The sequence below is a fragment of the Ovis aries genome, chromosome 9 (assembly GCF_016772045.2).
Source record: "Ovis aries strain OAR_USU_Benz2616 breed Rambouillet chromosome 9, ARS-UI_Ramb_v3.0, whole genome shotgun sequence".
In the NCBI taxonomy this organism is placed as follows: Eukaryota; Metazoa; Chordata; class Mammalia; order Artiodactyla; family Bovidae; genus Ovis; species Ovis aries.
The window spans coordinates 38,942,113-38,967,266 of NC_056062.1; the positions used below are offsets into that span (position 1 = coordinate 38,942,113).

General features: G+C 43.2%; 1 protein-coding gene across 3 annotated transcripts in view; it reads right to left on the minus strand.

Moving 5' to 3' along the window:
* Positions 1-25,154, minus strand: part of CA8 (carbonic anhydrase 8) — an 88,084-nt gene that overhangs the window by 23,443 nt on the left and 39,487 nt on the right. For all 3 annotated transcript variants that reach the window (XM_027972976.3, XM_027972975.3, XM_060393434.1), the window contains exons 4-7: positions 12,924-13,019; positions 7,477-7,539; positions 5,952-6,000; positions 5,130-5,242 (exon numbers count right to left, since the gene is read on the minus strand). In XM_027972976.3, coding sequence (XP_027828777.1) covers positions 5,130-5,242; positions 5,952-6,000; positions 7,477-7,539; positions 12,924-13,019 — 321 coding nt within the window. The remainder of the gene's footprint in view (positions 1-5,129; positions 5,243-5,951; positions 6,001-7,476; positions 7,540-12,923; positions 13,020-25,154) is intronic.

A 25,154-nucleotide genomic window follows, 5' to 3' on the forward strand; every position in this document is an offset into this window, starting at 1 on the left:
TGGGAGACACATCCTCACCCGTGAAGGTAGAAAGCTGAGCAGCCACTGTTCCCTGAACCGAGTGGCACGCCCATTGGTCTAAGACGTTCATTCCAACCTTCACTGATGTCTGACTTTGATGACTCACTCAAAGTTCAGCTTTAAAACTGCTTTCTTCATGACAGCAGTTAACAGGCTAATTTCTAGGGTCTGAAGTTTGGCACACATTGCTTTTAGTAGTTCCAGGCATCCTACACACATTTTGTAATAGCCTTGTTTTGATTTACATCTCATATGTCATCACATTAAAAGAAAACTAACACATAAAAGTCTGTGTTCTCATCTTATTTTCCTTTATCACCAGGCAGTTCATAATAATACCTGAATTGCTGTCGTTGTTTACTCGCTAAGTCATGTCCGACTCTTGGCAACCCCGTGGACTATAGCCCACCAGGCTCCTCTGTCCATGGGATTCTCCAGGTAAGAGTACTGGAGTGGGTTGCCATTTCTTTCTCCAGAGGATCTTCCCAACCCAGGGATCGAACCCACGTCTCCTGCATTGTCATTGGCAGGCCAGTGACAATAGTTACAGATCACTTTTTAAAATGTTTTAAATTACACTTATCCAAATCCATCCAATTGTGTGGGTTTCTCCCCATAGCATAGAGTCTGCTAACCAGAACAACGTGAAAAAGTCAACCAACCAACCAGGGGCTCCCAGTCCCAGACACCAGGATTCTAGTGCTCAGGAAGATGTAAATGGTTCACAATGGGCTCAGCTGTCAATACCATACTATAGGTACCAACTCCGACTCCTGGACTAGCAGGCAGAGGATGGAACTCGCATCTCCTGCATTGGCAGGTAGATTCTAAGGTTGAGCCACCAGGGAAGCCCATAACACCCAGCTATTTAGTTACATATGTTACCCCTATAAGAGGACACATTATCTCTCCAATACAAAGCTTTGTTTCTCAAAAAAATCAACACAGTAGCCATCCACCTGCCATTTGCTACTCTCTTTGTTATTTTCTATATCAATCCTCTCTCCCTGCCTCTGACTGTTTATGCTTCTCTGCTCCTCTTCAAGTGCAACAAGGTGAGGCTCTTCAATTCTTGGTTTTGATTCTAGAATCACACCTTTGCCCTTTAGTTCCTCTCATTTTTACTGCCCTCTCTGGACCTTCTCTATTTTGGACTCTGCTTTCTCTGGAACTATATGAGCAGCAACAGTGGAACATTCAAATCAAGGACAGACTGATTCATTTTCTCCTAAGATTACAATTTTTTCCCCTAAATCACTCTAAATTGCAATTTAATGTACATGTGAGTGTGTGTGTGTGTCCATTTCCACACTCCTGCTCTCTGAACAGATGCTGCAATGGAGCTCTGCACTAAGAGCACCTATATCTTCTTTTCTTGAAAAGAAACTGGAAAGTTATCCATTTCCAAGAGCAGTTGAAATTATTCCTTCAAATACGTGTTTCTTTGGCTTTGGCTCCCTTTGAGGAAGACACAGCTTAATTTCCAATAATTGCAGAGCACAACTTAAGTGATGTTAGGGTTAGACTTTGTCACTGGCCTCACTCAGGGGGATGGTACAAAGCAAGGCTCCCTTTGAAGCCTGCCAGACCAAAAGGCATGATGAGTTGTCTCTATGTTGTTGCATAATTTACTGGATGGCATGGAAGTAAATCATCACATTATAGACTATTGGTTAACATCCCCAGTACTCTGCTAGTGAGAGAATCCTTTGTGGAATTCTAAGTGGAATTGAGAATTTTCTGTGGCTCAGCCAGGTTCATTCAAACTGACTTTCAATAAATAGACATTTACTGTGGTTACAGAGGAAAACTTCATTTTTCGTTAAAGATTTGACCTATTTTTAGAAAATTGCCCCTAAACTGCTGAACAAATGTAACTGCAGACCCTGAGCTGCTTCTGCTTCCTCTGACAATCTGACCCCTCCCCTGTGACTAACGCAGTTGAAACTCTTATCCTGGGTCCCTTTCAGCTCAATGATCCACAGAAACATCTCATTTCAGTTAATGATTCAGTTAACTGGCAATGACAGTCCTTGTTCATGAATCTTTTCTTGCATGACAGCAACTCTGAAAAGAGATGAAGGCTTTCTCCATGGCAAACTGGCTGGATGGGCTGGGGTGTGGACCTAGAGCAGCCAGACAGCATAAAGAAAGGGATGGTGGAGGAATGATACTGGAGAACATAAGCCAAAGCTCAGCAACAGAGAAGCACCAAGATCCAGCAGTGAACACTCCGGGGCACAAAACAAGAGTCAAGGGTGAAGACTTCCCTGGCTGTGGATAAGAATCCGCCTGCCGATGCAGGGGACGTGGGTTTTATCCCTGGTCCGGGAAAATCCCACACGCTGAGAGGCAACTAAGTCCATGAGCCACAACTACGGTGCCTCAACTCTAGAGCCCAAGATCCAGAACTACTGGCTTCTTCTCCACACGCAGTAACTCCTGAGACCCGTGCGCCCTAGAGCCTGTGCTCAGCAACTAAAGGTGCCAGTGCAATGCAACCCTTGCTCGGCAACTAGAGAAAGCCCATCACAGACAGAAATAATGAAATGCATAAATGGAGTTAACTTTAAAAACAGAGTGAAGAGTGAGAATCAAGCCGTGGCCCCCTGGGCATGTGTTTATAAGGCATAGTTACAGTAAGTTCCCTACATAGGAAAGAGCTCTGTTCCAAGAGCATGTTGGTAAGTCCAGTTTGTTTTTAAGTCCTACAAAGTTAGCCCAGATACCCAACTTATACAACTGGCTATATGGTACTGCTCTATAATAGGTTTATACTTTTCACAGAAATAATACATAAACAAACACAAAAAGAAAACATTTCTAACCTTACAGTACAGTACCTTGAAAAGTACAGTAGCACACTGCAACTGCTGGCATACAGGGGCACGTTCGCATCCTGAAAGTTTACAACTTGAAGCTTTGTATGTAGGGGACTTCCTGTATTTTCTACCTGGATGAGCTGCACGCATCTTATTTAGATTCTCTGTAGTATTTGTCACTGTTTACCTCCCTTCTCCACAACTTGGAAATCCTCTCTCCTGTCCCAGATCCCAGGACATCACTCCCTCCTGGCTGACCCCAAGGCCCGTGGGCAAGCCCTTGACTCCCTGTCCCCTCCACCTGCACTGTTTTGCATTCAGCTGGGCTCTCTTGTCTTTCTCAACTTGACCTGAACAGATCGTCAAATCCGTTTCTTTTTCCTGGACATGAAGCTAGAATTCACTTCTCAGCTTCCCCTACAACCAGGTGTAGCCATGTGCTAAGTTCCCAATAGAATGGAAGCATAAATGGCGTTCTCCATTTCTCAATCTAGTCTTTAGAAAGCAGTCTCCCTTCAGATCCTCCACCCACTTTCCCCTCCTGCTCACTATATGCCCACACCTAAGAAAAGAGAGGTATTAAAGATGGCAGAGTGTCTTGCAACCCCGTTTCCTGAGTGGCTACACAGAGAAAAGCCTTGACTGTGAAGGAAAAATACATCTGTTGGATTTTATGAATGTTAAAAAAAAATAAATTCTTACTGTGATAAGTCATTGAAAAATTTTTAAGATTTTTGTGATGTGGACCATTTTTTAAATCTTCATTGAATTTATTACAATATTGCTTCTGCTTTATGCTTTGGTTTTTTGGGCCCTGAAACATGTGGGATCTTAGCTCTCCAACCAGGGAGAGAATCGACATCCCCTGCACTGGAAGGTGACGTCCTGACCACTGGACCACCAGGGAAGCCCCCAGCCACTGAAGTTTTGGGGTACATCTGTTACAGCAGCTACCATCTTTGCTGTTAAATTTCATCTATATCTCATTAGTCCAAACCTCTATTCTTAACATTCAACTCAAATTTCTAATTGCTACCCTCTCCTTTAATAGACCAACTCCTATTATTTTTCAGGAATTATTCCCTGGACCTTCCAGTCTGAACTGGGCTTTGGTCCTATGTGTTCCCAGAGCTCCTTACTTATGACACGACATAGTTGCCTGTATGAATATCTGCCTCCTCAACTCCACAGTGAACTTTTTAAGAATAAACACTGTGTTTTAACCTCCGAATCCTCTGTGTCTGGTTGGCACTCAGGAATAGTTTCTTATAAGAAAAAAAAAAAAAATGACTGAATAGATAAAGGAATCGAGATTTGTCATATTAAAAACAAGAAGGCCCAAAGGTGGTGTGATCAAAGTTTCTAAAATAATGAAACAATGAAGATGCTGAATGGGTATCTTTTTAAATGAATCCTCAGAAAAAGAGAAATAAGAAACTGTTCAGAGCTGAAAGAGGTGTTTTAAAGATTTAAGGACAAACAAAAGAAAGCTTTTCTGAATAGTGAATAAACTTGAACTTGTTATAAAATATAAGGGGTATAATAGTTTGTAAAGAATTTCTAAAGGAAACTTGGCTTATTTATTTAGCATATTGCCTAAGTCTTTCGAGACTGATCATTAATAATGCTGTCTTCTTAGCGTTAACAAATGTTACAGTTAGTATCAAATATTATGATACTAATAACATCAAAATCAATGTTTAAATGCATTGTAGTGACCTTTCATCCTGCCCCACCAGTAACATCCCAGGGACAATTCACCTTGGTGCCTCACATGCTGCATTAGCATCTAGAGCACCTATGCTGCACCCAACGTGGGAGACAGCAGACCAAAAGTGGGCTAGAGAACAATCCAGAACTTTACAGGGCATTCTTTCTAGGTCCCCCACCCTCTCCATACAGATTTTCCTGTACAAGCCAAGGAAGAGCTATTACAAAGCCCGAATGTGAGTTACAGAAATAACTTTCTCCTCGCCAATACCTGAAAAATCCCACATGAAGCAGTAACTAGACTAAGGAACAGTTTGGGTACTTCACTGGCTTCTATTTACTCTATAAAAACTGACTTTTAAAGTACAGATGGTAAATGGGAGCTGGATTTTGTTCATCCTTGACCTTTCAACTGCTTTCACTGGCTCAAGACATTTAACTTTATCTGAAGAGATGTGACTGATCTAATTGAGCCGAAAGGAGCAAGAACATGAAACAGACATTTCCCTTTTACAGAGAGAAAATTTACCCTTTAATGCAAAACTTCGTCCTGGGAGGTTAAAACCCTCCTCTCACCTGTAGCTGGGATATCGTCAGAGGGTATCGGAATAATATCCAGGTCACACCTTCGCTGCAGGGTGGGATGGTGAGAGAGCCTTCATAGACCCAGTAATCACGCAGCAAGGGGTCTGTGCCACCGCATGGACCAATCACGGAAAGGTGAGTTAATGAAAAAGAATTTGGAAAAGTCCAACAAACATTTTCAAACTTACAAACTGTCCAGATAACATGTCTCAGACAGATGTCATTTTTAAACTGGAGCTCCACATATATATTTTTAAACTAATCATATGAAGAAAACAATCAATATAGAACATGATGTATCCTCTATTATTTATAGTGATTTTGTATCAATGAATTCCTATATATATTTAAATATGGTTATATAAACTAGATATAGAAACACTTGATATACTATACCAGATGTGTGTGTGTGTGTGAGTGTGCTCAATTGTGTCCAGCTCTTTACGACCTCATGGACTGTAGCCCACCAGGCTCCTCTGTCCATGGAATTCTCCAGGCAAGAATACTGGAGTGGGTGGCCATCCCCTTCTCCAGGGGCTCTTTCTGACTCAAGGATCAAACCTTCATCTTCTGCACTGCAGGTGGACTCTTTACTGTCTGAGCCACGAAGGAAGCTCAGTGGTAAAATGTTTATTATCTCAAAAAGTTTACTCCCAAGTTTAGAACAATCTGAAACTGGTAACAATTACAAAGACTATTAATTATAAAGAAAGCTTACTAATTCATACGATACAGTTGTGTATATTCTGAGAAAAAACAATGCAGTCACAGCCACAGTTAAAATTCACCCTGTGCAACGAAATAAATGCTTACCTGGTAATAAAGTGTTAGGATTAAAGCAGGGTATTGTTTTGGACTTCCCCTGAAAAAAAGAAAACAATGTACACCACATTAACACAAAATTTTAGAATAAGAACATTTATAAGCACTGAAAATCGAGGTTGAAGTCTTTTCTTTTTGGCCACACTGCACATTTGGGATCTTACTTCCCTGACCAGAGATCAAACCCATGCCCCTTGCAGTGGAAACATGGATCCTTAACCGTTGAACCCCCCCAGGGAAAGCCCTGAAGTCTTTTCTGAATGCCAGACCCCACAGGTTTGTGGGTGTGTCGATCTGTCTTCTCACTGGAGTGACAGGGTTGGTTCCAGCAAGACGTTCCTGCTCTGAGTCTGTAACTATTTTTGCTTTGGCCACAGCTCAGGAATTTCCCTATAATTCCTGGTGTGCAACTTAAAACTGCCTGCCCAATGTCTGTCGGCCCCTCGTCACTGCCTTTCCTGCTCCTGGCGGAGAGATGTGGGCTTTGACCCAGGGAGTCTTTAGAAATGACTTTCCTCCTGGAACTCTGCTCTCAGTCTCTACCTTCTCGGCGGCACAGTATGCAAATGCTCAGTTGCTTAGTCGTGTTCGACTCTGCAGCCCCATGGACTCCAGGATACTGGAGTGGGTCGCCGTTTCCTTCTCCAGATTCTCCTGACCCAGGATCGAACCTGGGTCTCCTGGGTCTCCTGTACTGTGGACTCCTTACCTGCTGAGCCACTGGGGCAACTTAACCTAAGTCACCTTCTCAGGGAGGTATCATCTTATGACCTATGTGAGTTGTGTTGTTTTTCTTTTCATATAAATACTCTGAAGTGTGGTTGCCACAATTTTTATTTCTTTCATTTATACTACCTTCCTATATCCAGAGGGCAGAAAGAGGTACTCAGGAGGCCTGGGTTGCTCAAAGCCTAAACAACCCCCTCAAAAAGTCCTATCTTCAAGCCTAGCCCTTTGCTGCCTCCTGGGAGATCATCTCTGAGTCCTTGGAATAAGCCGCCTGATAAGAGTGGCTCTGTGTGCCTGAGGCCTTGGGCAGGCTGTACCAGTTGGACCAGATAAGTTTATCCCAACAAAGTAATTTATGGTGGAAGCCTGGTTTTGCTCAGGGTGGGGGTGGGAGGGCTGGCGTCAGCATAGCTGAAGTCAGTCCCTGAGGCACTGCCCAGGCATAACTGACCCCCAATAAAACCCCTGGACATCAAGGCTCCGGTAAAGTTCCCTGGCTAGCAGCGCTTCACAAGTGCTGTGACACCACTGCTGGGAGAGTCAGCTGTGCCCCAGGCAACTCCACTGGGAGGGGACGTCTGAGAGCTTTACCTGGCTTCTCCAGGACTGTGCCCCATCCACCTTTTCACTGTGCTGACTTTTGATCTGTATCCCTCCACTGGAATAAACCACAACCAGGGGACTAACAGCTTGTCTGAGTCCTTTTAGGGAATCTCCAAGCCTAAGGATAGACATGGAAGGCTCTTACCTAACCAGTATTTTTATTTTCTTTTAGAGAATGACTTACCTTATACTGAATATCCTGGAGGATTTCAGTCACAGCCTTCAGGCCCACGTGCTCTTTTCCGATCTGCAATGTATAAAGTATAAACCATAGCTACTAAGCATTTAAATATGTAAGTAAAATAACCAACTGAAGTGAAGTTCAAGTTCACCTGAAAGTCCTTCTTGGGAATACAAGACTTACTTCTTAAAAAATAGGTCAACATCTACTAAAGGCAATTAAAGTACAAGAAAGTATTAGATATGTTCCTGGGCATTTCCAAGAATCTATTCTCAATTTACCTTGCTAGGTATAGATTTTACCCACTGTGCTACATATTTATATTTATATATTTATAAACATATTTATGTTTATATATATATATATAAATCTAATCACATAACACTGTAATATAAAAGTTTCAAGGATATTTCTAAATTAGAATTATTCACACATGCCCAAAGCCTGGCACCCCACTCCAGTACTCTTGCCTAGAAAATTCCATGGATGGAGGAGCCTGGTAGGCTGTAGTCCATGGGGTCACTAAGAATTGGACAGGACTGAATGACTTCACTTTCACTTTTCCCTTTCCTGCATTGGAGAAGGAAACGGCAACCCACTCCAGTGTTCTTGCCTGGAGAATCCTAGGGACGGGAGAGCCTGGTGGGCTTACGTCTATGGGGTCGCACGGAGTCGGACACGACTAAAGCGACTTAGCAGCAGCAGCAGCAGCAGCCCAAAGCCTTCTATTTTTGCTTTTAGCATTTCTAGATCATTACTATAAAGACTGTATTCATGTTGAAAAATTTTTATTAACTCCAAAAGATAAGTATGTGATTTCATATGCTAAAGTCAGTGAAATCAAGACCCTTACTGATTATCATTGGACATAACTCTATAATCACCTATTTATTCTTAAATAAATAAGAATATGCTGTTTGTAGCTTTCTATTTTAAAGCATTGTATATCATTACATATTTTCAGTGCATAAAATGTCCCAAGGAACTTGAGATTTAAAAAAAAATATGATGTGAGGTATTCTTGACTCTAACTTTAAAAATTATAAGTGTAATCTCATTTCTACTTTTCAGTCAAGTTTCAACAGTTTCCGTCCACGCTAATGGAAGGCAGTCACAACAGAGACCATTTATAAGGTCAGATAAACAATTCTTGTTATGGTTTGCTTTTTCTTCCGCACATAAATTTTTGGAGAATGATCCACAAGGACCTGCAACAGCTGTCACCATGCTCACATGCCCTGTTTCTCTCCATTGTGAACCAACTTGGAAAAACACTAGGTCAAAGGGGATCAAAGGAAAGAGGTGCCACAGGAAACTCATACAACCTAAGACAGGCCAGTCAGTTCCAAATAATCAAGATTATATTTTCCAAGTGTTTGCAATTCCTGAGATAGGCTCTAGAAATGGAAAATGAATTCTCTTAAGTTACTCTCTGTGTCTGTGTGTGTGTTTGTATCTTAAGCAAAATGTACTCCTTGGTGTCAAAGTGTGGACCTGTAGGCAGATGCCTGCACCACACCTTCAGGGAAAAACAGACTCCTTTGTTGTATTGGTGGCTCAGACAGTAAAGAATCTGCCTGCATTGCGAGAGACCCAGGTTCAATCCCTAGATCAGGAAGATCACCTAGAGAAGGAAATGCCTACCCACTCCAGTACTCTTGCCTGGAAAATTCCATGGACAGAGGAGCCTGGCAGGCTACAGTCCATGAGGTCACAAGGAGTCAGACATAACTGAGCAACTAACACTTCTACTTTCTGTTGTACTGGTTTAAGCAGAATGTAGTATTTGGATGCTTACACCCACAGGTGGGCTCTGTCGTCACTTCATGCATCTCTGGTCAGAGCATAATTCTTTGAACAGCCCACATCTGAACACCGTGAGGCCACACAGTTCAGTGGCCCAGGAACAAGGTCACTTGCGTTGGATGCTAGTTTCCGACCTTGACTCACTTTTCAGTCTTGAGCAAGTTTACCTAACCTCTCTGTCCTTCAGCTTTCTCCTCTATACAGCAGGGAGGATAAAAGCCATGGAGTTGAAAATCAGACTCAGTCAAACAAAAACCTTAGAATAGGGCACGGTGCATCGAAACTCAGTGATTATTACCCAGATCACTCTTACTCAGAATGCTACACAGCATCAAACACAGCACTTAATAACTATTACTGCCTCTTTCTATCTATAAAGGTTCTATATTTTGTGGACATTACTATATTTTGCAACCAACTCCAGCTATCGCTCCATCTTGTTCCTTCCTTTCTTTGTCAAAGCCCTGCCTGAAGAGGTTACAGCCACCAAAAAGAAAACACAGATGATGCTCTGCACAGCCCAGTCCCTAAAATCCTTCAACAGTGTGGTTGTGACAACGCAACCTGGGGCCAAGAGTCCACCCGCACCTAGGTAACTTCTGACCTCTGCCCTTTGCCATCTTTCACCATCGCCCAGAATGCCAGCCCTCTGGTCAGTCTCCTCTCCAAGAACCTCAGCCCTGCAAAGCCCTGAATTTTTCAACTTCTACGGCTAATCCCCTCACTTCCCACCACATCCTCTGAAATGCGATCATGCCACATCCTTGACAAGCTCCCTGACACCTCCTGGTCTCTGTGAACCCCTTGGATCTGCTCAAGGTCTTCACTCCAAGCCTTCTGAGTGGACACTGTTCAGCCTCCCTCCAAGATGAGATTAAGAGCTCTGGCCAGTGCCTGGCTGTTACCTTCTGATGGGTCTTCTGCTCCACAAGCCCAAGGCCAGCCCCCTGTGAGTGGACTGCCCTCCTCGCACGCTATCCCGCTCCACTATCACTCACTGATCCACGGTCACAACCAATGGTCGTTCCCTCCTGCAGTCGCCCCAGAGGACTTCAGCATCCCTGGGTGTGACCTATGCCCTCCCTGGCCTCTCTCTTGACCCCTCACTCCATGTCCCTCAGCTCCATCCCACCTCTGTCAACCAGTCCTGAGAATGTACCCTGGATTTGTTTTCACTCTGATGCCCACAACTCCACAGACCATCCCCTCTGACCATAACTGCCCGCCCATCCACCCCTCTCCTCTCTTCTCTCTCTTCCTATTCACTGATCACAAGGACTCAAGCCCTGGGGTCCCTCTTGGCTCTGTCTCTTTCCTTTCCTGCCTACCCTGGAAGACATCTCTCCATCCTCTAGTCCCTCTGCCCTCCTAAGTCAACTGCTCTGCAACCCATCGATGCCACAATTAATTTGCTAGAATTCTCTGCTCCTCGCGGTGGATGGAGAGACTAGCCCACTGTCCGCTGTCCTAGACTGTCTGTGATGTCCAATCTCAAGTCGGTCTCCCACCCTGACAGTGAAGTCTGTTGTCATTCACCTCCTGAGAATTTCAAAACTCAATCCTACACCCGTGTTTCCTCTGCTCTATAAATAATTTTGCTGTGCATGTCTGGGAGATAATACAGGTCATCAGGCATGAACTCCCCTAATTTCCTGTCTTTCTTCACCTAAACGTGCTTGCCATTGGTGCCCACCCTTTCCTCCTAGCCCTCTGTTTTGGAGAAAGGGTGGGGCCCCTCCTGTCCGGGGTCAGTGCATCCACATAAACTCTTATCCGACACCCCCCGCTTCCTCTGGGGCTCTTCTACATCAATCATCTCCTTTCCTGCAGTATTTTCAAACTATATCTGCACTAGTTTTTTTTTTATGTATAATTATTTATTTGGTTACACTGGATCTTAGTTGGGATAGGAAGGATCTTCAATCTTCCTATCCTTTTTTTTCCAGGAAGCAAACTCTCAATTGCAGCATGCGGTATCTAGTTGCCCAACCTGGGATCAAACGTGGACCCCTGCACTGGGAGTGCAGAGTCTTAGTCACTGGACCACCGGGGAAGTACTGCACTAGCTCTTTTTGCTCAGAATAAGAACACAGGCCCATCTCAGATCTCAAAATGAAACAAACTGAACCTTGCTGGGCACATCATCACTAGTTATCGCCCCTTCTGTCTGTGAGTCAAGTTTCTTGAAAGGGAAGTCCATCCTCACTGCCTGGACCCCCTCCCCTCCACTTTCCCAGCCTCTGACCTAAGTGCAAGGCCCCAGATGTGGTCCTTTCCTCTCTGCCTTGGCTGACACTTAGGATCAGCCCTTCCTTCCTCTGTGAACACCTGTGCTCAGTTTCTGTGATATTGCTCTTTCTTGAGAAAGGCATCGTCACATAGATTAATATGGATCTTCCTTCATGCCCTGCATTGGCAGGAGGATTCTTTACCACTGAGCCTCCTGGGAACCCCCTCCAGGGTATGTTTTAGCTCTAAATCTTTTCTTGCATCAGAAGATGATAAGACAAAAAAAGAAGATGATAAGACAAAGTTTAAAAGAGTCACCTGAAAAACTAAATTAAAATCTTACCTTTGAAAGTATACGGTCCAAATTGTACATTTTACTGTGTGTTAGATGCTCAGTTGTGTCCAACTCTTTGCGACACCATGGACTGTAGCCCACCAGGCTCCTCCGTCCATGGGATTCTCCAGACAAGAATACTGGAGTGGGCTGTCATTTCCTCCTCCAGGAGTATATTTCACTCAATGCATATGATGTTCTTTGCCCACCAAAGAGCTCATATCTAAACTCTATATCCACCAAGGTTTTTGCCAGTCTTATTTCATCCGTGTTTTTCTTCAAGGCTCTTCCAATTATCTTAGAAGAAAAATTACTCATAACAAATAACTAAAGGAATCTACTGCGCGATTACACTATTGACTTTTCTTAGATTTTGCAGTGAGGAAGGGTCCAAAAACATTTCCTAAAATCCTTTTTCATTAATAAAATGAACTCTGCCTTTAGGAGACCTTTTCTAATTCATTTCTCCAATGACTCTGAATGCTGTTCTGAAGAAAATTTCTGATAATACAGTGAACCATTTTCTGCCAATGAATACGGCTGAACTTGATCCACAGAGAGCACATTTTCTTTTTCTTTTTTTTAAATTTCATTTCTTTATTTTTGGCTGTGCTGGGTCTTTGTTGCTACACACAAGATTTCGCTAGTTACTCTGAGTAGGGGCTACCCTCAAGTTGTGGCCCCCAGGCCTCTCACTGTCGTGGCTTCTCTTATAGAGCACAGGCTATAAGGCCCTCGGGCTTCAGTAGTTGCAGCACATGGGCTGAATAGTTGCTGTTCCCAGGCCCTAGAGCATAGGCTCAACAGTTGTGGCACACGGGCTTAGTTGGTCCGAGGCATATGGGATCTTCCGGGACCAGGGATTGACCCATATCTCCTGTATTGGGAAGCAAATGCTTTACCATTGAGCTACCAGGGAAGCCCCAAGTTTTCCGTTTTTAAACTATCAATGTTCTCTGTATAAGCACTTGATGTCCCTTCTAAGTAGTAAAACTGAGAGAGAACAAAAAACCTTCTGCAAAATGAATTAGAAAAGAAGCATCTCTGAACAATGTAATAATCTTAACAGGAGACCATTTACCTGGACAAACAAAGCGATGATAGCGATTCCATGGGGCTTCCCCACGGCCTCATCAATACTGCCAAACAAGGTAGAGTTCCAGTGGATCAGGTGGAGCTGGAGGAGCAATAACAGAGAGGTGGCCTCGTTACTAAAGGTCCTTCTGCTCAGGAAGACAGAGATATATCACCTTCTCCTTGACCCTATCCATACGGTATGGTATGCAGCAAGAGTATCACAGGCAGACCCAGAGAGATGACTGGTTGAATCCCAGTTCTCTGTGTGAATTCCTTACTTATTTCTCAACAGAAGCAGGGCTCAGTGCCTCTCAAGTTCTGCTTCTTTCCTGATCAGGAGCACATCAGAGGGGACTTGCAGATTTCAAATTGATTTCGTTGCCTTCCTTAGACAACATCCCCTCTGGCTCTCACTGAAATGAAACTCCAAGTCTGGTCACAAACTTGAGAACTCATTGAAAGGATTAGTACCTACACACTCCAGTACGTGTCACCCACCATCTCCATCAAGAATGACACAAAGCCAGCCTCACATTCTGTAAATTAGTTCAACTTTCTAAGAATATGTAGAGATTAGCATCCTACGAAAAACACTGCATCTTTTTCTAAAGCATGGTGAAGTAATGGATGCCAGTGTGGAGCTCTTTTTCAAAAAAGGCCATTTCCTGCACTGCAGATAAAACTTTATCTGTGAAGGAATGACAAACAATACTCTAGAGGACTCTCTCACTCTTAGCCCTGTAGAGCTCTGTGGTTTTCAAGTTTATCTAGAATACGCACTTGCTTCTACAGGGCTGATAAAACACTTGCAAGGAGCCAAATTCAATTCCCTGGTTAAACTCAAATGGCCGCTGAGGTTCTCAGTATAACAGTACTTAGGTAAACCTTCTGCCGAGAATACTAATCATCGCTTTACATTTTAATCAAGTTATAATTACTTACCTTCTGAAAACACGGCCTCATTTAAGAATTAATCCAAAAAGACACACTAAAATTCAGACACCTTGTCCTTTTAGCATCCATATGAAAATATCAAGGAAGATCGCTGTAAGTTTGAAGCTTCTCTTGCTGTTTTCCCAACTAGAATTCAAAATTATAAAGCTGACCACTAGAGGGAAGTAATGAGGACCTCTGTCTGATATTATAGAAATAATAACCCAGGACAAGACTTTCCAGAGTTTCTTGGACTGCAAGATCAAACCAGTCAATCTTAAAGGAAATCAACCCTAACTATTCATTGGAAGGACTCATGCTGAAGGTGAAGCTCCAATATTTTGTCCACTTGATGTGAAGAGTCCATTCATTGGAAAAGACCCTGATGTTGGCAAAGACTGGAGGCAGGAGACGGCAGCGGCAGAGGATGAGATGGTTAGATAGCATCACGGACTCAGTGGACATGAGTCTGAGCAAACTCCGGGAGATAATGGAGGACAGAGGAGAAAGATATGTTGCAGTCCATGGGGTCGAAAAGAGTCAGACACGATTTGGTGATTGAACAACAAAAACAACAACCCAGGACAGGTCAGGCTATGAAGAGCTCTCATGAACTTGGTTGTTGTTCAGTCGCTCAGTCGTGTTTAACTCTCTACAACCCCACGGACTGCAGCACGCCAGGCTTCCCTGTCCTTCACCATCTCCAAGAGCTTGCTCAAACTCATGTCCATAGAGTCTGTGATGCCATCCAACCAACTCATCCTCTGTTGTCCCCTCTGTTGTCCCCTTCTTCTCCCACCTTCAATCTTCCCCAGCATCAGGGTTTTTCCTAATGAGTCAGCTCTTCACAACAGGCCAAAGTATAGCAGCTTCAGCTTCAGCATCAGTCCTTTCAACGAACACTCAGGACTGATCTCCTTTAGGATGGACTGGTTGGATCTCCTCGCAGTCCAAGGCATTCTCACGAGTTTTTTTCCAATACTAGTTCAAAAGCATCAATTCTTCGGCGCTCAGTCTTCTTTGCGGTCCAACTCTCACATCCATACATGACCACTGGAAAAACCATATCCTTGACTAGATGGACCTTTGTTGACAAAGTAATGTCTTTGCTTTTTATGTTTATGCTGTCTAGGTTGGTCATTAACTTTCCTTCCAAGGAGTAAGCGTCTTTTAATTACATGGCTGCAGTCACCATCTGCAGTGATTTTGGAACTCAAGAAAATAAAGTCTGTCACTGTTTCCACTGTTTCCTTATCTATTTGCCATGAAGTGATGGGACCAGATGCCATGATCTCAGTTTTCTGAATGCTGAGTTTTAAGCCAGCTTTTTCACTCTCCTTTCACCTTCATCAGGAGGCTCTTTAGTTCTTCTTCACTTTCTGCCACAAGGGTGGTGTCATCTGCGTATCTGAGGTTATTGATATTTCTCCCAGCAATCTTGATTCCAGCGTGTGCTTCATCCAGCCTGGCATTTCACAAGATGTACTCTGCATAGAAGGTAAATAAGTAGGGCGACAATATACAGTCTTGACATACTCCTTGACATACTCCTGGTTCCTTTTGGAACCAGCCTGTTGATCCATGTCCAGTTCTAATCGTTGCTTCTTGACCTGCATACGAGTTTCTCAGGAGGCAGGTGAGATGGTCTGGTATTCCCATCACTTTAAGAATTTTCCATAGTTTGTTGTGATCCACATAGTCAAAGGCTTTAGCGTAGTCAATGAAGCAGAAGTAGATGTTTTTTTCTGGAACTGTCTTGCTTTTTCTATGATCCAATGAATGTTGGCAATTTGATCTCTGGTTCCTCTGCCTTTTCTAAATCCAGCTTGAACATCTGGAAGTCCTCAGCTCATGTACTATTAAAGCCTAGCTTGAAGAATTTTGAGCATTACTTTGCTAGCATGTGAAATGAGTGCAACTGTGTGGTAGTTTGAACATTCTTTGGCATTGCCTTTCTTTGGGATTGGAATGAAAACATCTTTTCCAGTCCTGTGGCCACTGCTGAGTTTTTCAAATTTGTTGGCATATTGAGTGAAGCACTTTAACAGCATCATCTTTTAGGATTTGAAATAGCTCAGCTGGAATTCCATCACCTCTACTAGTTTTGTTCATAGTGATGCTTCCTAAGGCCCACTTGACTTTGCACTCCAGGATGTCTGGCTCTAGGTGAGTGATCACACAGTTGGGCTTATCTGGGTCATTAAGATCTTTTTTTGTATAGTTATTCTGTGTATTCTTGCTACCTCTTCTTAATATATTCTGCTTCTGTTAGGTCCACATTGTTTCTGTCCTTTATTGTACCCATCTTTGCATGAAATGCTCTACCCATCTTTGCATGAAATGCTCCCTTGGTATCTCTAATTTTCTTGAAGCGATCTCTAGTCTTTCTCATTCTATTGTTTTCCTCTATTTCTTTGCGTTGAACTTGGACTGCCCAGTAAATGTAAATGTCAAGGTGCTGCCTTTAAGAAAGCAATGTTCTATAACTCTTCAATTAATAAGGAAAGACAGACCAATTTAATCTTTCCATTTCTGGCTGCAACAGTAGCTTTGGCGTCCCAGTGGTACAGATAAGTGTACAGTGGAACAGATAAGAGCTGTTTGCCGTAATTAAAATCAACAAGAAAAAAAGGCCAAGGTTGAAATTTATCTTGATTTCACAAATTACAAAGTTCAAATAAATGATTTTCTTACTTCTCATAGTAACAGTAAGGAGTATTTTTTTTCTGAAACAAACTAAAAATGCATGTTTTGAGGTTGGCTGCTTTCAGTTTTTTTGTTTTCCTTTTTGTTCCTTTGCCACTCCTGCTAATTCAGTAACATGCCATCACTCACACCTGTTCTTCCAAAGCTACTTCACATGCTTTTGTGTTTAAAAAACGCAGGGTCCCCACTCCTTCAGTGTGTGCTGCTCATGGCGATTTTGTTTCAAAGAGTATGGTACAGGATACCAGACAGTGGAGAAACACGGCCAATGACACCCGGGCCAGTGAACAGACAGTGGAGAAACACGGCCAATGTCACCCAGGCCAGGTGAGCAGACAGTGGAGAAACACGGCCAATGCCACCTGGAGCAGGTGAGCAGACAGTGGAGAAACACGGCCAATGGCACCTGGGCCAGGTGACCAGACCAACATGAGCAGTCATCAGATATGTTGATACAGGCACCCTGGACATGATATGATGGACACAACTTTTTATCTCTATGTTCTTCCTTCCAGTAACCCATAATCCCAGTGTAACCATGAAGAAAACATCAGACAAATCTTAACGGAGGGATATTCTCCAAAATATCTGGCCATTATGTCTCAAAACTGTCAAGGTCATCAAAGGCAAAAAAAAAAAAAAAAAAGCCTGAGAAAATGTCACAGCCAAGAGGAATCCAGGGAAACTGGAGAACTAAATGTAATGTGGTGTTACCAATGCGATCTTGGAACAGAAAAGGGACTTTAGGTGAAAACAAAGGAAACAATAAAACAAGGACTAAGCATATCAAGATTGGACAACTAATTATGACCAATGTACCATACACCACGATGTTAAAAACACGGGAAACTGGGTCTGAGTTAGATGTGAACATTCTGTCGCTCAGTCACGTGTCCAACTCTTTGCAACCCCATAGACTGTAGCCTCCCAGACTCCTCTGTCCATGGGATTTCCCAGGCAAGAATACTGGAGTGGGCTGCCATTTCCTTCGCCAGGGATCTTCCCGACCCAGGACTGAACCCACACCTCTTATGTCTCCTGCACTGGCACTCTTTCACCACCAGCGCCACCTGGGAAGCCCAATTTTATAGAATTTTCTGTACTATTTTCATAATTTTCCTGTAAATCTAAAACTGTTCTTAAAAAAATACAGTCTATTATAGAAAGAGGGAACTTCCTAGCAGTTCAGTGGTTAGAACTCCACACTTTCACTGCCAAGGGGTGGGCTCAATCCCTGGTCAGGGAACTAAGATACTCCAAGCTGCAGAGTACAGAAAAAAGAAGAAAGGAAGAGAAAGAAAGAAAAGAAAAATTAAGGGAAATGCTGGCACTTCCACCAACGCAAGCTAAGAAGGCTGACAGAAGACTGCAATGACCTTCATGTGATTAGTAAAATAACAGAGAACAAAAACAGCAAGAGAATCTCTACCACCTGGCTTTCATCCTACCATCTGGATCTTAAATAATTACTGGAGACGGGATGGCAGTTAAGGAGCAAAAGAGAGTCTTCCCTTACAGTCCACAAGGAACCCAAGCTTTAGAACCAAAGCTCTGGTCTGGGATTTATGAGAAACTCTCTTCTCGTGGAGGTACTTTCTCTTGTTGTTTAGTTGCTCAGCCGTGTCTGATTCTTTGTGACTCCATGGGCTATACCCACCAGGCTCCCCCGTCCATGGGATTTTCCAGGCAAGAATACTGGAGGAGGTTACCATTTCCTTCTCCAGAGTATCTTCCCAACCCGGGGATTGAAGCAGCATCTCCTGCATTGGCAGGTGGACTTTTTACAGCTTTGCCTCATTAAGACCAAACAAAACATAATCAGAGATCCCCTTTCTACAAAACTAGAAGATAGTTAATTCAAGTACCAGGAAAATTTCCAGCACATTCTGAAAACCAGTTATAACTATTACTGCTGACTTAAATGCTCAGTCCTCATCCATCACATACTCTACATTTTTGCCTCCTCTCGGCTTTAGCTCCCTCTGTGTTCCCTGAGCCCTGCCTCACTCCAATCTGTATAAGCTTGCTGCCATAACAAAGGACCGCAGACTAAGTGGCTTAAAGCACAGAAATCTATTTTCTCAAAGTTCTGGAGGCTTGATGTCCGAGCTCACGGTATGGGCAGGGTTGGTTTCTCCTGAAGCCTCTCTCCTTGGTCTTGCAAACACCCACCTTCCCCTGTGACCACACATGGTCTTTCCTCTGTGTATGTCTGTGGCCAGATTCCCTCTTCTTGTAATGACACCAATTACACTGGACTAGGGCCTGCCCCAGTGACCTCATTTTAGTCTAATAACCTCCGTAGAGATACTGTCTGCATGTACAATCACACTCTGCAATATCAGGAGATAAGATTTGAACACATGAACTGGTTGGCAAGGGATGGAGGGACGGAGGGTGGGCAGGGAAGATCCAATTCTGCCCCTACACGGCCTATTTTCCCCTTTCCTTCCTCCCCAGCTTAATGAAGTTTCTCCAGATCTGAAAACTTTGAACTACTCTCATCAACTCATCGTCTCCCAGGGTCCCTTCTCCATTCCTATCCTCTTGTTGTTGCTGTTCAGTCGTTCAGTTGCGTCCAACTCTTTGTGACCCCGTGAACTGCAGCACACCAGGCCTCTCTGTCCCTCACCATCTCCCAGTGTTTGCCCAAGTTCATATCCATTGAATCGGTGATGTCATCTAGCCATCTCATCCTCTGTCATCCCCTGCTCCCCCTGCCCTCAATCTTGTCCAGCATCAGCGTCTTTTCCAATTAGTCAGCTCTTCGTATCAGGTGGCCAAAGCACTGGAGCTCCAGCTTCAGCATCAGTCCTTCCAATGAGTATTCAGGGTTGGTAAGTATTCATCTTCTATTCTGCCTTATATTAGTGTTGGTTCAGTTTCACAGAGCAAAGTCACTGTGCTTCAGTGCCTGTGATGAACTGAGAGCACTTTGAGGGTAATGGGGCTAGAAAGTTAGAGGGCCTCAGATAGCACAGAGGTTTAAAGGTTAATCAAAACTGTGCTTTGGGAAATGTTAAAGCAATATATTATTCAAGTGAATATGATTATTACTTATGCTGCTTAGAACCAAACTTCCCCACACGGATATCTTTCCTTCAAAGGTCTTCTTAGCAGAATAGGGATAGATGAAAGTATTTGGCATGGGAGATGGGAAGATAAGCTAGGTGGCTACGACAAAAGTTCCAACAGAAAATTATTCTAAGGGTGCATCCTTTGTGCTAAGTCGCTTTAGCTGTGTCTGACTCTTTGTGACCCCATGGGCTATAGCCAGCCAGGGTCCTCTCTCCATGGGATTCTCCAGGCAAGAATACTGGAGTGGGTTGCCATGCCCTCCTCCAGGGGATCTTCCCAACCCAGGGACTGAACCCATATCTCTTATGTCTCCTGCATCCGTGCTCTTTTACCACTAGGATCACCTGGGAAGCCCTTTCTAAGGGTATCTGATGGTTAACTCCATGGCTCTGGTGCCCAGTTGCTTGGTCAAGCACCAGTCTAGATGTAGCTATGAAGGCATTCAATATTTTTAGCTCTTCAATTCAGTTCAGTCGCTCAGTCGTGTCTGACTCTTTGCGACCCCATGAATCGCAGCACCCCAGGCCTCCCTGTCCATCCAACTCCTGGAGTTCACTCAGACTCATATCCATCGAGTCAGTGATGCCATCCAGCCATCTCATCCTCTGTCATCCCCTTCTCCTCCTACCCCCAATCCCTCCCAGCATCAGAGTCTTTTCCAATGAGTCAACTCTTCGCATGAGGTGGCCAAAGTACTGGAGTTTCAGCTTTAGCATCATTCCTTCCAAAGAAATCCCAAGGCTGATCTCCTTCAGAATGGACTGGCTGGATCTCCTTGCAGTCCAAGGGACTCTCAAGAGTCTTCTCCAACACCACAGTTCAAAAGCATCAGTTCTTCCGTGCTCAGCCTTCTTCACAGTCCAACTCTCACATCCATACATGACCACTGGAAAAATCATAGCCTTGACTAGATGGACCTTAGTCAGCAAAGTAATTTCTCTGCTTTTGAATATGCTATCTAGGGTGGTCATAACTTTTCTTCCAAGGAGTAAGCATCTTTTAATTTCATGGCTGCAGTCACCATCTGCAGTGATTTTGGAGCCCCAAAAAATAAATTTTGACACTGTTTCCACTGTTTCCCCATCTATTTCCCATGAAGTGATGGGACTAGATTCCATGATCTTCATTTTCTGAATGTTGAGCTTTAAGCCAACTTTTTCACTCTCCTCTTTCACTTTCATCAAGAGGCTTTTAGTTCCTCTTCACTTTCTGCCATAAGGGGGGTGTCATCTGCATATCTGAGGTTATTGATATTTTTCCCGGCAATCTTGATCCCAGCTTGTGTTTCTCCCAGTCCAGCATTTCTCATGATGTACTCTGCATAGAAGTTAAATAAGCAGGGTGACAATATACAGCCTTGACGTACTCCTTTTCCTATTTGGAACCAGTCTGTTGTTCCATGTCCAGTTCTAACTGTTGCTTCCTGACCTGCATACAGATTTCTCAAGAGGCAGGTCAGGTGGTCTGTATTCCCATCTTTTTCAGAATTTTCCACAGTTTATTGTGATCCACACAGTCAAAGGCTTTGGCATAGTCAATAAAGCAGAAATAGACGTTTTTCTGGAACTCTCTGGCTTTTTTGATGATCCAGCAGATGTTGGCAATTTGATCTCTGGTTCCTCTGCCTTTTCTAAAACCAGCTTGAACATCAGGAAGTTCATGGTTCACATATTGCTGAAGCCTGGCTTGGAGAATTTTGAGCATTACTTTACTAGCATGTGAGATGAGTGCAATTGTGCGGTAGTTTGAGCATTCTTTGGCATTGCCTTTCTTTGGGATTGGAATGAAAACTGACTTTTCCAGTCCTGTGGCCACTGCTGAGTTTTCCAAATTTGCTGGCATGTTGAGTGCAGCACTTTCACAGCATCATCTTCCAGGATTTGAAATAGCTTAACTGGAATTCCATCTAGCTTTGTTCACAGTGATGCTTTCTAAGGTCCACTTGACTTCACATTCCAGGATGTCTGGCTCTAGATGAGTGATCACACCATCGTGATTCTCTTATTAGGTTTAAATCAGTCAACTGAGGGATTTCCCTAGTGGTCAAGTGGTTAAGAACTCCCCTTCCAAATGTAGGGACACAGGTCTGATCCCTGAGCGGGGAACTAAGATCCCAAATGCAACTAAATTCATGCTCCACAACTAGAGGCCCACATGCTGCAACTGGAGAAAGCCCACAAGGAAAGGGCCAGCACAGCCAAAAAAAAAAAAAAGACTAAGTCCCATTGTTATTTTCTCAGCATCATGACCCTTATTCCTTCCTATTTAAAAAATCTGACCTAGGATGAAAACTGTAAAGCATCATTTAACTGTTTTAGAGGAACTCTCTGCTCTTCTGCTAAAGGGCTCACAAATTCCAATTTTCTGCATTGATGATGCCACTAGGCCATTAGAACCTGTGAAATGTTCATCTTAATGTACTTAACTCACAGCGATGGATAAATTTGTCCAAAGTTATGAAACTGTGACAAGCCATAGCCTTATCATCATTTATTTGTCACTGAGAAAAATAAGTTTGAAGAGTTCGTGGCAGCCTAACAGAAAGCTATCTTCAAGATAAATGAGGTTTATTATTAACATAAATAACACGCCAGCATTAAAGTACAAAAGAGTGAATCATGAGGAATGGAAAAAGCAGTAAAAACTGAAAAGGCAATTATGACTCACACGTTCCTCTCCTGGCCCTGCATTCATACAGGTTCACGTCTTCTACCTCCAAATGCCTGATGCACTTTTCCTTTCCAATGGCTCCGTGTCTCCTCAAGCTGAGCATTTCCAAAACTGACATCCAGAGCTCCCAACGCCCACGGACCTCTACTGTTTTGTCTTCAACTCACCAGGGCTCTCTTGACCCCTAATGCAAATCCATTTCAAAGCTCAACCGGCACAGCCAAACAAATAGATTGAAATATTATAAGTGAATATTTTTAAAAAATTTTGACCAATCTCTGACACCACTCTCATCGTATTCTCTGTTCAAAATCTCTAATTTCCTCATTTCCTACCCAAGAACGTGTAAGTGTGAAAGTGTTAGTTATTCAGTTGTGTACGATTCTTTGTGACCCGATGGACTGTAGCCAGCCAGGGTCCTCTGTCCATGGGATTCTCCAGGCAAGAAAACTAGAGTGGGTTGCCATTCCTTTCTCCAGGGGATCTTCCCAACCCAAGGATTGAACCCAGGTCTCCTATATCACAGGCAGATTCTTTACGATGTGAACGACCAGGGAAGCCTGCCCATACAGGATTTAATTTCTCTAACCCCATCCTTCCCCATCCTATTATAACTATCCTCCAAGTATTCAAATCAAGCGTGACTCCTAATCCCTCATGACACCCTCCCCATTCCACTTCTGTTCCGCTCACTTGGAATGCTGGCCTCACTGTCATGCCACTTATCCAAAATCTGCCCCTACTGCCTGACAGGCATCTGGTAGACAGACAGATCAGAGATAGGGATGATGGAGATGAAGACAAATATGAATCACTAGACACAAAGGGGAAGGGAAAACTGGAGCTCCCACCCTAAACCACTGCCCAAAGAAGGATGAGTCTAGATTTAGGGAAGAAGTGAAAGTTACATCTTTAGTCAAACTGGTTCCCATCAACTTCCCTTGGTGGTCCACTGGCTAAGACTCCACACTCCCAATGGAGGGTGCCCAGGTTCAGTCCCTTGTCAGAGACTAGACCGCACATGCCAAAACGAAGACCTGGCGCAGCTAAATAAATAAATATAAGTATTTTTGAAATTTGGAATTTTAATAAAGAAAGAAGACAAAGTGAAATGTCTGGATAACAAAATGAGAGCTTTGAATAACTGAAAAACGGCAAAGAAAGCACCTCTTCTCTCCAGAGCCACTCCTAATTATACGGTGCAGTCATCCATCTGTAGATAAATTGAGATTTAGTGTATATTATTTTCAGGTGTGCTGGCACTTAAGATGTCGTTGTCAATATATTACAGGGTTATTATTCAGAGAAGGACATTCAAGGTGTAGACAGAACAGTGACAAAGCACGTAAAGCAAGAAATGGAAAATAAATTATTTGAAATTCTATCTCTGTCACCTACTTGTTATGTTTGCCTAAATTTAATTATATACTTTCTGATATCATTAAAAGAGAAATAGCCTGTGTTGGAACATTTCAGAGCAAATTCATCTATTAATATATTAATTGGAGAAGGCAATGGCATCCCACTCCAGCACTCTTGCCTGGAAAATCCCATGGACGGAGGAGCCTGGTAGGCTGCAGTCCATGGGGTTGCTAAGGGTCAGACACGACTGAGCGACTTCACTTTCACTTTTCACTTTCATGCATTGGAGAAGGAAATGGCAGCCCACTCCAGTGTTCTTGCCTGGAGAACCCCAGGGACAGGGGAGCCTCATGGCTGCCGTCTATGGGGTTGCACAGAGTCGGACACGACTGAAGTGACTTAACAGCAGCAGCAGCAGCAGCAGCAATATATTAATACCAAAAGCTATTTATATGTTCTTAGGGTTCAGAATCCTCAGTCTGAAATGGCACTCGTAAATCAACTATATTTCAATTATTTTAATGTTAAAAAAAGAAAAGCATTAGTTCCACGCAATTTATGAAAAGATTTTTTCCAAAGCATAAGAATGATTTCCTCTTTGAATGCTTATCTCCTTTTGTTTACTTTGATTTGGCTGCCCTCTTAGGAGCACGGCATTGGAGTGTGGTGGTTGTTGCTGTTCAGTTGCTATGTTGTGTCTGACCCCTTGCAACCCCATGGGCTGCAGCACGCCAGTCTTCCCTGTTCTTCACCGTCTCCTGGAGTTGGTTCAAACTTAAGTCTATTGAGTCTGTGATGCCATCCAACAATTTCATCCTCTTTCACCTCCTTCTCCTCCTGCCCTCAATCCTTCCCAGCATCAGGGTCTTATTTCCAATGAGTCAGTTCTTCAAAAACACGGTCAAAGTACTGGAGCTTCAGCTTCAGGAATAGTCCTTCCAATGAATATTTAGGGTTGATTTCATTTAGAATTGGCTGGTTTGATCTCCTTGCAGTCCAAGGGACTCTCAAGAGTCTTCTCCAACATCACAATTTGAAAGTATCAATTCTTCGGTGCTCAGCCTACTTTATCGTCCAACTCTTATTTCTGTACATGACTACTGGAAAAACTATAGCTTTGATTGGTTACGACTCTTTTCCCCCCAAAAAAGAAGCTAACTTTAAGCAACTCACTGTGAAAGGTTGGGAAAGGCTCACTGGAGCAGTCATGCGAATCAAAGAAAAAAATACATCATTTTGAAATATTTTATATTTAATGTAAGATCAGAAGCAATTAACATGATTCATTGACATTGGTTTCTTGGTTTTCCAAGAAATATCCTCTGTCTTATTTTCAAGTTATAGCTGCAATTAAGCTGCTGTAACTTAAATTCTCTGCATTTCATGTCATTCTATAAAGCAAAGAATGTAAAGAGACCATGTCAAAGGGTCTTGGCTTATAGAATGTAAGTCATGTAGAGACTGCATCTGTCATCCGAGCCCCTCT